This window comes from Convolutriloba macropyga, chromosome 10, assembly GCF_964194025.1.
Source record: "Convolutriloba macropyga chromosome 10, txConMacr16.3, whole genome shotgun sequence".
In the NCBI taxonomy this organism is placed as follows: Eukaryota; Metazoa; Xenacoelomorpha; order Acoela; family Convolutidae; genus Convolutriloba; species Convolutriloba macropyga.
Genome location: NC_134477.1, coordinates 22313121 through 22325550, shown reverse-complemented (window position 1 = coordinate 22325550; position 12430 = coordinate 22313121). Strand labels below are relative to the sequence as shown.

The window sequence follows — 12430 nt, the reverse complement described above, 5'->3', positions numbered from 1 at the left end:
TGAACTGTACGGCATTTACGTTCCCCGGGACAACAATTTTGTTATGTTGTTGAATTTGGTGTTGATTTCGCATTCCGAGTTCCATGTTGATTGCCAAATCCAATGCTTGACGCGGTTCCACAGTTTGTTTTAGTAGCTCTTTTGGGATCTCAGGGTCGATCAGGTTTGTGATGAACACATCGCGTATCAGAGTTTCTTCTTTGTTCTCAAAGTCGCAGTTTTCTGCCAGTTCTTTTAGTTTGCCGTAGAAATGTTCAACAGTTTCCCCCCTGAGTTGTTTTGTGATCAGAAAGACTTGTCTATCAAATGTTATGTTACGCGGGCGGATGAATGCTTCTTCTACGATTTTCCAGAAATTAAGAGTTGATAGTGTATCTATCATAATATGCGGGTTCTTACAATTCAAGATACGGCGTCCCTCTATTCCAATACTCAAGTAGAGAAAAGATACTGATTTTCGGTCCGCCAACGACCACGGTTTGTCACCACACATTATGCCTATCTCGATGAGTCTTTGGCATTTGTTTTGCCAATTCATTTTTTGTTGCGCGTTGCGCGCGTTCCTTTCCCTTTCTGATTGTGCAGATGCACCCACAATCGTCTCTTCATAGATGGGTTCCAAGGGTAGCTCCACCATTTCAGGCTTCGGGCCAAGTAGCGTGTCCAAGATGATATTCTCTTTGGCTAAGAGCGCTAATTTGTATTGAACTCTCCACTTCTCCCAGCGAAGTGGTGGGTCCGGTGTCGGTTTGTCCCAGAAAGGGTCGATTCCAAGAGGTGTTCTTTTCGTAGCTGACTGCGCCATGTCGTACTTTATTATTTTGCTGTGGTGATTCGCGTTGCGAGTATGCAGACAGAATGTTTATGAGTGATTCGCGGAGCTAGATCTACTTTAACTTTTGTTTCGCTTACTTGCGGAGCGGGAGAACAAGAGACAGTTTTGCAAACTGAATTGAGTTGCATAAATTAAGAGGAATGAATTAAACAGATTGGAGCCACTTGGGCACAACGTGAATACGTGATCAGACATGTCTGATCACGAAGCGGGAAACTATCAGACAACGGAATGAAATCATAAGGTAAACAAATTGAACAAATTAATGAAGGTGAAAGTAATTGAACTAATTTAAGGCATCAAATAAATTTTACTGCAATGATTAAATAAAATGAATAAATATACCATCAGGTATCACACCCCCCTTAAATTTTGCACGTGCATCTGGGGGGAGCAAATAATATGCGCCCACTAAACTGAGGGGGGCACAAACGGAAAAGATCCTAATTTTGAAAAGCCCTATTAGGCCTTTCTCCTTATAGAGCTTATGTGTCTCATAAAAATGACAGTCCGAAGCTAACCCAAAAAGTATAGTGGTCTATTAAAGGACTGATGGTCGATCTGTCTATTTTATTTCTATGGTTGTTTCAATTCATGTAGCGCCACAAGCGTCTATCGCGGCTATTTTCGGGCAATCTGCCGGCTATGTTATTAATTGCTCTCGAACTAAGTCTTTATTTTTTTTTGCTTCACAATTTTTGCATTTATTCTAGACGATTCTTTGACCCCAAATATTTGAGCTATAAAACCAGACCGATAACACTTACATTTTAACGAAACTACTTTCATTATGGTTGACCACGGAATTGTTTTCAGATGCGCCACTTTTTGTTACCCTTTCCTTATAGCGGAAACAAATGATAGTGTCAGATCAGATGACACGAAACATAAATTGTGACGTCTTTTTGCTTTTCTCAATCCAAAGTTTGAAGTTTGCGCTCTGTTACTTTTCTTTGTAGACTGATTTGAACGCATTTACATCTGACAAAGTTGAATTTGAGATTTTCTTTGCTCGATTTGATGGAATTGCTGATGTCAGTTTAAAGCTCTGTTTTTCCAATGAATGGCCCTACAATCGTCTGCAAAAAGAAAACACTTGTTTTTAAACAGATCAGTCAATTCGTTAACGTAAAATTAAAATAATAAACATTTCAAAGATGGATCCTTGTGGGCTGCCGCTATGTATAGGACTAAAAGTTGATTTTTTTTACACATGACTACTAGCTGTTCTCTATTGGATAAATGAGGAATCGAATCTCAGATAGGAAGTCAATTCGATGTTTGGCTGTCAGGGCTTCTAGTCCATCACATATTCTGAATATCGTTCCAATCAATCCAGCGGTAGATAAGGTTCTGGTAGTAGCTTGTCGTTTAGGCATACTTCATTGATGCAGCATTGCAAAACATCTCACTTCTCCAGTTTGTTTTGGGTTCAGCACTGAATGGTGTGGCAAATACTATTTATTCCCGCATGTGCTTTTCAGTTCTGCTTCGTGGAGTTTTGTCGAACTCTAGCATCCTTTTTGCCTACAGTTCACTGGAGGTATTTGGTGTTAGTTTTGGAGGCATATGTTTCTATGTCCCACCATGTTTGAATATTCTCAGCGACTTTCACTTCATGTGTGACGGCGAAATGACAAAAAGTTTTCTGTTCCTTTTCCGTCATAGGCCCACTGACTACCTATCCTAGTTCTGTAAAAACGGGCGAACAGTTCTCTTCGTATCCTTGTCTTGTAGTTTCATGGGCGCTGCCGCTCATAAGAATCTTGACCTAAATTGATGACAATTTCCATCAAGTTTAAGCTTTTGTTTGGGAGAAATCTCAAGTGATTGGTGCCTTGTTTTAGTTGGGTCAAGCCGTAGTTTGTTCTGCCCACTGAGGCCGACGGGCGTGTAACCGCTCCGATTGAATGCATCCCTGACTTCATTCCAGATTTGTTGCTATACTTACGTTGACTTCGTGAGTGCCCTTGACCACTTGATTTTCTGAGTGTAGCAATTTGTTGGGCACCTTTGAAAACTCATTTATACCTCACGTGTTTACTCTGCAATGTTTGAATGCATGTTCTTTGCCCAATCATCCGTAACATAATCGTTGCTCCCTAACTGCTGCTTACCAATCATTCACGATCATTTCCTTGAAAAATGGACAATTCCTAATTTTATAGACCAACCAGAGGACAGTGGTTGTTCTGCGTTTGCTTCGTTTCTCTCACATTCGAACTTGCTCTGAAATTTGAAGTTTTTGAAAACCGGTTGTATTTTGTGTATTTTTGATTTTGTTCCTAATGCTCTCCTATGAAAGCTGAAAACCATGATTGTTGACCGCATTTTTTTGATAGGCATTGTTCAGATCAGGCCAGTCTTTATCTTAATCATCAATATAGAACCACCACTTCCTTTTAAGAACTTGAAATAATCCACCTGCTGTCATGTAAAGCATTGAGCTCAGCTGCAAATCATCCACTTGTTTATATTCTTTTTTGAGCACGTTCAGAATTTTAGAAACAAGAACTGAGAGATTGATCACACCTGATGAGTCGAGTTTTTAACGCCTAATGAACGATCATATGGATTTCAATATCGCGAAAGGAGACTGTCATTGTTTGGTTCAGGTAGTGCGAGCTCTTCAAGTATCTGGCTCTGAAACGTTTTCGATTCCACTGGCCCATTGGGAGGAATCTGCCATCTTTGGGGTCCGGTTAATTTTGTCTCACACATTGGTTGACTAGGAAGAAAATCATCAACTTTCAAAGCCGTTCCTTTAAATTAGCACTTCCAGTATATTACGGTTAGAACCTTACGCTTCCAGTATTTTACGCTTGTTTTCTAGTTCCTTAAGTAGCTTTTCTAGCTCTATCTTTCTGCGTTAAAACCATCTCTTTCGTGGTTGCAGTTTCCTCGAACTTGATGATTATTTTTCTCCTTTTCCCCCGTGCATCTGCTTCGCTGAAGAAGCTTCCGAAGCCTTTTCTGTATCCTGGCCGTATGCTAATGATTCTTTTTGCAACGTTTGAGCTAGTGAATTTTCCGCTGCGTTTTTGTCGTTACATTAGATTTTGCTCATTGTTCGATTTTCCTGGTTTTGCTCTGAATTTCTGAAATCAACTCCTGGTATATGCAAACCAATTATTGTCCAAGTCGGCTCTGCACTCTGTTGGGCTTGTTTTAGGTGTTCTTCAAAGAAATTTGCTGGCTACAGAGCAAGCAGGTTTCGACGATGTAGTTGTTTACCAACTTCCTATTCTAGGAGACGATCAATTTGCTGGAAAAAAACTTTAGTTGGTTAGGCCGACCTGAATCTCAGATGTTTTGTGGCCAGGGCTTAGTTTAGTTTCATCTTTTTTGTTTGTTTTTTTTTGCAACTTTGTGGTATTTGTTAGCTGAAGCTTTTCTCTGTTGGTTACTGTTGAAGTGCCTGACTGCTTTTCATTTTTGCTGTGCTTTCTCGATTCATGCAGGGTTTGCACTTCAACTTTATTGAATTGCACTTTTCGATTTCCTTTGCTCGCTTTTCGCTGTTGATTCATTCGATTTTTGTTGGTCGGAAATTTTGGCCTTCTTTTCATCACGTTGGAGAGCAGTTGTCCGTTCACTGTCCAGGTCGGAGGACCAAAAGTAATGGCTGCTCTCCAACTGACGACAAGGAGACCTTTACCGCCATTACACCACCCCGCTCGTTTCAACGTTTTCAGATCTGTCCGAATGTAACTTTTTTGAAGTTAACTTTTCTGAACTGTATTGTCTGCTATATTATAGATTACCGTTGAATTATCAATCTGTTTTTTTTACTATTTGCTAATCTTAGTTTTTTCATTAACCATTGTGTACCAGTTCAGTCTAGTATGGCAACAAATCAGAGACAAAGATATACGACTAAGACCTGCTTTGCAAAGTTGTTTAAAGACGCATGATGAACTAAGAGTTCTTTAACGCCTGATGAATAATCTTATGATTTTCGATATCGTGCAAACTATACCTGTTTTGTTCAGGCTTGAATCAAAACCAGCCCTTAATCTAGCTGGCGTTTCAAATTTTTCCATGCCTTGTGGCGCAATTGGAGGCGTCTGTCTTCTTTGGGATCCATTTAATTTTGTCCCGCGCATTGTCTGGGGAAAAAGCCATCAATTTCTAAAGCCGTTCTTTTCAATTTGCTCTCCAGCTCACGCTTCCTGTTTGGTTTTTTGTTTCTTCAATTTCATTTCTAGCTCTATCTTTCTTCGTTTAAACCGTCTCTGTTCTTTTCGCAGTTTCTTTTTGCACTTGATGTTGAATTTCTTCCTAGTTCCCTCGTCATTTGTTTCGTTGCAGATGCTTCCGATACCTTTTTGCATGCTCATCATTTTGTAACGTTTAAGCAACCGAAGTTTCAGTTGGGTTTTGGTTGTTACATTGGCTTTCGTTCCTTGCTTGATTTGCGTTGCTTTGCTCTTAATTTCATCAAATTTTTTGCAAACCAATGAATGTTCTAGTCCGCTCTGCACTCAGTTGCTTATTTTAGGCATTCTTCAACAAATTTTCTGTCTAGAGGAACGAGGCGGTTTCAACGATGTTGTTGTTTAGAAATTCCTTCTTCTAGGAGATGAACAACCTGCTGGTAAAGAAACTTAAGTTTGCTAGGTCGATCTGAGTCTTCAAAAAATTTTTGGCCAAGGCTTTTTTCAGTGTCATCTTCTTTAACTGTATCTTGAAACTTCGTCGTGTTTGTTAGCTGTTAACTGAGACTGTTCTCTGCTGATTGCTGTTTAAGTTCCTGATTGCTGTTCCCTTTTGCTTTGCTTTTTCGGTTCAAGCAGGGTTTGTACTTCGTTTTTGTTATCGAATTCCACTTTTCGATTTCCTTCGCTGGCTTTTCGCTGTTGATTTGTTCGATTTTCCTGAGTAGGAAATCTTGGCCTCTTCATTAGGTTAGACAGAAGTTTTCATTCTGCTGTCCAGGCCGGTGGACCAAATGTAATGGCTGCTCTCCCACCGACGACAAGGAAACCTTTACCATTTTTACACCGCCCTCTTCGTTTCAAGGGTTTCATATCTGTCCGGATATTACTTTTTTAAAGTTAACTTTTGTGAACCCTATTATATGCTATACTGCAGTTTACCGTTGTTTTACGAATCTGTTTTATGATTTTTTGCTAATCTTAGTTTTTTCATTATCAGACTGGACTGGTTTCACTACAGATCACAGAATACGGGATATCGTTATGTATATCAGTTCAATCCGGTATGGCAACAAATCAAAGACAAAGATATATGACTAAGACCTCCATTGCAAAATTATTTAAGGTTAAGCTTGTATTGTATTTAGCACTTTGTTTTCACATGTCGAAATACCACAAGCTGGGTGTGTCAGCAGTTGAGTTGCAACTCAATTGTCTCAAACAGAAAAAGACAATTCACTGCGCAATAGTAGTTTTCAGAACACGAAACAGTAAAAAAAAAATTTGCTCAAGTGTAGTGGTTCTTTAAGCACAATGTCAATTTATTAAGACAAAGGTTGAAACTGAGTTTTTGTTAGTTTTTCTCGCTCTATTTATAGACTGATCGTTCCACTGTTCGTGTCAGTTCTAAACAGTTGATTGATTGAAGATGAATTTTTCCAAGTAAAAATTGACGTCATGAATCGTTCTTAATCTTGCCAAATATCTACCGAATATTTCAAATCCATGTCATGAATTTTGACGTGAAGTTGACGTAATAATTTGTTTTCAAATATAACGTACAACGTATGTCTTATTTAGAGCTGGATTTCTTTGTTTAATAACAATTGATTTTTTAGCTAAGCGCCGCGAACGCCTCGGCGCGTTTTGCTGAAATCAAATTGTACTCTCAGAAGTAATAACGAATACTATTATTCCTTAAATCCAGCATTTGAAGTTTTGTCCCTGAGTCAAGAAATCTTTACGAACAATTGAATTTCTATAATTTCGCACTCGTTTGCTATTTGTTTTGTTCCAGCAGAATTTTGCAAAAAGTGACAATGGTACACTTGATGCAATCGAGGGAATTGCAGAAAAACACTCATAAAAACTCAATATCTCATATTTTCAAAAAGAATGGGATTATAATCAAATTTTCGAGAGAACACTTCTCAGACAGAAATAAAAGTTTATAATGGATCCAGTAAAAATACTGCTGCTTTATGAAACCAGACCTATGAACCTTATCTAATCCATGTTATTCAATTTGAACGCCAAAATTGTGACTGTTTAACCGTCCTTTGAAATTTTGTATGTTTGTTTAATGGCGGCCAGGAAATAAAAATCATATAAGAGATTGTCGGATTACCAAGCCAAACATAAATGACTTTCTAGGATTGTCGGCAATTTTGTAGGATTGTCGGCAACTCACAAAAACTAAATTGTGTGGAAATTGAGCTAAGAAAATTCATCATATCGATGTTTTACCAAAAATGAGATATCGGTATTCGCGGTGAGTAATTCTTTATTAATGAAATCGGTTTGATGGCATATTTAGGTCTTCTATTTTTACTGTGAAACTACAGAAGTGTTTCAGTGAGCTATTTATTAATGGGTGAATTTTTCTCCTTTTCCTGTATGAACTCAAATCTGCCCATTTTGTTTTTTTATTGTGGTTTAAAACAGTAAGGCACTGAATACAGCGAAAGAGAGTTAAGACCAATTAATAAAAAGATGGCTGTTAATAAAAGAGGCGGCATTGTTACACAATTGCTTTATTCTCGCATCAGTGCGCTTTTTAAGAGATTCAAACAAAGAGACGAAGAGAGAACTACAAAGTTAAACTAATTTGACATCATCCTACGCAAGCACCGATAAGGAATCCATAACCTTATATTAGACTCTTGCTTACTGACAATGAACAGTCAATAGGAACGCCAGAGGTCTGCTTTCTTGTGTTATTTGCGACCATTAATTATTAACTGAAATGAAGAGTGACCTTTACAATCAGCAACCACGCATATCTAAGTTAGGTGGCCTAAGTGCGTCAAGAATTCATTAGTAGTTGGTCATTATAGATTGAAAGTACTTCCAAAATACTTTTCCTTTATGTGGTGCCAGATTTCAAATCTTGCAGAGTTCCTATTTCAGCCAAGGTCAGATGACTCTGATAAAGTCACTTCAAAGTTCTGACCTGAATCTTGAAACGTTGCCCGGTTCTCGATTGACGCCAGATTTTCTCAGTGACTTCATCATTCTCTTACCTATACGTGGTTCTCAATTGTGAACAACAAATCACTCCATGAAAATGATATATATGCAAGAAAATTGCTCAACTAATTGGTCGCCGTTTTTAAATTAAACTTCTCATCCAATATAGAAAAGCACAAACCAATCATAGCTCTTTTTTTGACCAACTTCGCCAGAACAGAATTCAAGAAAAGTGAAACTACACGGAATGATTCCAGAGAAAGAGTGGGGGGGTGTAAAGAGTCTCATTTTAACTGTTCAATTTGACTGATTTGCTTGCAGGTTAACATAGAAAGCTACATAATGAAAAAAAAGATTAGTAATTATAGAAAGCTATAGAAATGCTGCTCAAGCTAAATATACATTCACAGCCTTAAACTTCAGGTACAAAAATTATAGATTATCGCAGTCTTTGTCTACTGTTAAAATTGGGTGCAGAGGTTCACTTTCTATGATTTTGCTCTTGCCATTGGATTAAATTTTATCCCCTTTTGATGGTTTGTTTGTCCAATATTTGGACTCTGGAAGGACAAAATTTGTCACAAAAGTTATTCTCAGAACCTCAGATGTCATGTGATCAAATTAGAGAGAGATAGACAGACGGAATGCTTCGCTTGGTTCACGAAGATCATGTTAAGACACGCGGGGTTAGATGAATCGGGGTGAAAAGAAGTAGAACCGTATTTTCTATATGGCGGCCTAACATGATTTTTTGATGGCTAAATTGGTCCTTTTAAAAAGAAAAACATGCACAATAAATTTTCTTAATTTCGCTTCTGTATTTAACACATCGCGGTTGTAACTCAAATAAGGGAAGAAAATTGTGTGCAGTTAAATTTTGTCATAGCTTTGTGATTGTCGGTTTTTTTAAAATTGATCGGATAATTATGTTTAGCTGATTTTCGCTTGCTTTTCTTAATTAAGCGGAGGATATTTACTTTTGAGTTAGTAATAGTTATAATGCGAGGCTTCTCTAATCTCTGGCTGGTACTCGTTCTGAAATTCGAAACTTGCAGCTGGCCGCATGAACAGACGCTGCCACTGTTTACCATTGTTGTTGTTGTCCGGGTTGTTGGTGCTAATGGTGGTTTGGGTTTTGGGTGGTTTGAATGGTTCAAAGTGTCGTTTCTGAAGAAAAGGGGAGCTTCCCTCCTGTAGAAAAGGGGAGTCATTCAGCTGAAGGTATTGCGAATGCTGTTGTTGATGTTGTGGCTGTGGTAGAGGGTAACTGTCAAGCATTGGTTCGCTTCTCTTGTGAAACTGGCTGCAACAAAAACTCTAAACTAATCTAATTTATTTTTAATTTTAAATTCTCAAAAAGATCAATTGCAATTTTTTATGATACGCCGATCTATGAATTCTGTCCGTGTGTGTGTACGTGCGTGTGTGTGTGTGTGTGTGTGTGTGTGTGTGTGTGTGTGTGTGAGTGAGAGAGAGAGAGAACAAGTGTCTTTTTGTGTCTGTGCGTGTTTGTGTGTGTGTCTGTGTGTTCGGCTTGGTGAATTGGTTTGCTGAAAGTTTTTTGTTGTCGAACGGCTGATTCTTCTACAAAAATATACTATTCCAGATAATAAGTCTTGTCGTAATCCCTAATCGGAGAGCAAAGTATCTTTTAAGACAAACGTGTTTTCAAGAAGGGCGGCTTTTCAAAGAATTTGTACACGAAACCAAAATTTTGCAAACCATTGGTTTCTAATATTTTCAAAATTTTCAGGTTTCCATTACAAAAATTAAAGATTTGGTGAGAAATGTTTAGCGCTCTTTGTCCATTTTGAGTGAGATTCCCGCAATAAAAAATCAATGTCTTTGAGATTTAAAAAACCTACTTTGAAATTAGTTAAAGAAAAATCGTAACTAAAGACTTGCAAAAAAAATTTTTACAAACGTCTATGAACAGATCAATTCAGAATTAAAAGCTAAACCACTTAGATTTGTACAAGAAGATATCTTTGGATCAGCGACTTTAAATTGATGCCTTACAACAAACGCCCAACAAAATTAAGATAAGCAAATTTCGGCAATGAGAACAATATTTTAAAGTGAACCTATTGACATAAAATGGTAAAAAAATACAATTAGAATAAACAACAAGAAAAACGGGGTTTCCAAATTTTTGATTGGAAAATCAGCAAATTACACGGAACGTTTATTAATTTTCTCACCAACATTTTTAGTTAAACCCCGCCATATTTAGAGCAAAAGTTCTAGATGCTCCTAATGATCAAGTTTCTAAGAAGCATTTAACTTTTCTTGATTTTGACTTTTCCATGCAGTTGTATGATTTGATGCAAGAGAGCTGCTTCGTGCTTAAAAGTACCTTATTTAAACCGTGTGATAATAAAGTGCGTCATGAATTCAAACATCTGTAGAATGAGAAGTAAATTACCTGAGCATATGACTGCAAAAATAACCAGAAATCACTGAGAGCTCTTTTAGATAGCAAGAACAGACTAGACACAACATAAGAAAATAATAATTTGTAACACAGATAAGGTAAAAAAATTTTGCTTAATTTAAATTGTCATTCATATCAGGGAACCAAGTCAAATAGGGTCGATAGATTTGATGAAACAGATCCAATTTTTAGTTAAAATCATCATATAATAAAAAAAAATACACTAATAAACATAAGCATCGACAAAATTAGGGGTCTAGAATTTTCTACTTTTCTGCACCTTGCAAAAAACTAGATTCTTAAAAAAAGTTTGTTTTCTGTAGCGCCAAGGACATAGAAACCTATTGTTTGTTCGCAACTCTCCTTGAATTAGAAAAGTTTGAACTTTAAATTTTAAGAAAATTTTGTTTGTTAAAATAAGATTCTAGAGTTTAAAAAGACTTCGTTCCGTCAACAAAGATTTCTATTTGCGCATTAAGATAAAGATACTTGACCAAGTTCTATACTTTCTAAAATGGGAACAGATAAAATATGCGAAATTAGTTTTTAACCATAGAATCTCAAAATAAACAGAATTTTGAAGAAGACCAGATTAAAACTTTTTGACGTTTTCCACAAAAAATAGTGTTGTGAGAAACCAACCAAATTTTCTTCAAATGTACATTGAAGCTCCATCTGCGTGGTTTACTTTAAAAACATCAGCCGATATCACCAGCTCTGTTTGCTTTTTAAACTAACAATAAATTGATTAACATAACAATGTTTGTAAAAACAACAGATCAACGACTTAATGAATCAGTGCGTTCCTTTTTTCTGAGCATTTTGCTGACTTTTTACTCTCCCCATTTTGGTGAAGTAAAAATAAGATCGCGTGATTGAAGGTGATGACGATATCCCCTAATTGAATGCTCACAAATTATTGCAGTATATTTTGGTGAGCTCGAAATTCTTTATAAACATCCGAGACTCTCATGGTGCGCGGGCTGCCAACATTACCGCAGACGCGCGAATTGCAACCACTGAGAGTGACTGTGCTAGCCTGACAAATGCAATAGAAAATCCCTGCTACTAGTAGCTAATGCTGTCTAAAAGTGTGGCTAATGTTTTAATGTCATCTTGAAAATCCAAGACATACCACTTAATACTTCCACTGCCAATGCAACGAACCCGATACCTTGCGGAGGAAATTTTTGCTCATACGCCTTAAAATGTTGATCTCTAGCTACTTCATTTGCGTAATCTGACCTCTCAACCGCATTTCTGATAACGTTTGGCTAAGGAGAAGAAATCACTGTAACATCAACAGCAGCAAAACGGCCAACGTCCATAATGGCTGAAACATATTTTGAGGTGGCGAATTGCTATCAGCTAAAAGGTTTCGTTTTTTCACTTTTGGAGATAATTTAGCTGTTGAACAAGCAGTTCCTACCCAGTCTCTTCTTCGGTCGTGTTTTTCAATGGCGTCTCTCCGTCCGTAACATACTTCAGCAGGGTCAAGAATCACACCCAGAGTGTCCGAAGCATTATAAAGGCATTATCTCTCCAACCTGTGAATTTTATTTAATACCAGTTCTGTATATTACAATCACCCTAATTTCATCATAGTGCAAATGCAGACCTAGAGCAGGTATGGGTGCTGGAGCTAGCCATGCGTCTGATTGTGGAAAAGACAGCAACGCAAGTCTAGCTCTTTTCCTCACTGAGGTATGATCTTGTTTCGGGTCCCAAAGTTTTGGAGATCTAAACACTTCTGGGGTTTCTATTGTGTACATAAAGACAACCCAAAAGAATCAAACTCTGATATAGAGCTGCGAATTTGCTGTCTTTTTTGGGAGACTGGCTTGTGATTTTTATAACAAAATGATCTTACGATATGAGGGATCCCACTTAAGCAGCTTTATATTGACCTTGAGATTGTTTGAGCCCAAAACCTGATAGAGTAATTGGGAGGCATGCTTGCTGTCAAGCGAGCCAAGCGAGGTCGGAAAAAATTTCCGAGAATTTGATCCAAAGTTGCTCATTGGCAGCTACCTA

The 12430-nt window shown here is 37.6% G+C and overlaps 1 protein-coding gene across 1 annotated transcript in view; it reads right to left on the bottom strand.

Moving 5' to 3' along the window:
* Nucleotides 1–8732: 8732 nt before the first annotated feature.
* The window catches only part of LOC142348823 (uncharacterized), a 34638-nt gene continuing 30940 nt past the window's right edge, over nucleotides 8733–12430 (bottom strand). The window contains exon 4 of the mRNA XM_075400349.1: nucleotides 8733–9265. Coding sequence (XP_075256464.1) covers nucleotides 8947–9265 — 319 coding nt within the window. The 3' untranslated portion in view covers nucleotides 8733–8946. The remainder of the gene's footprint in view (nucleotides 9266–12430) is intronic.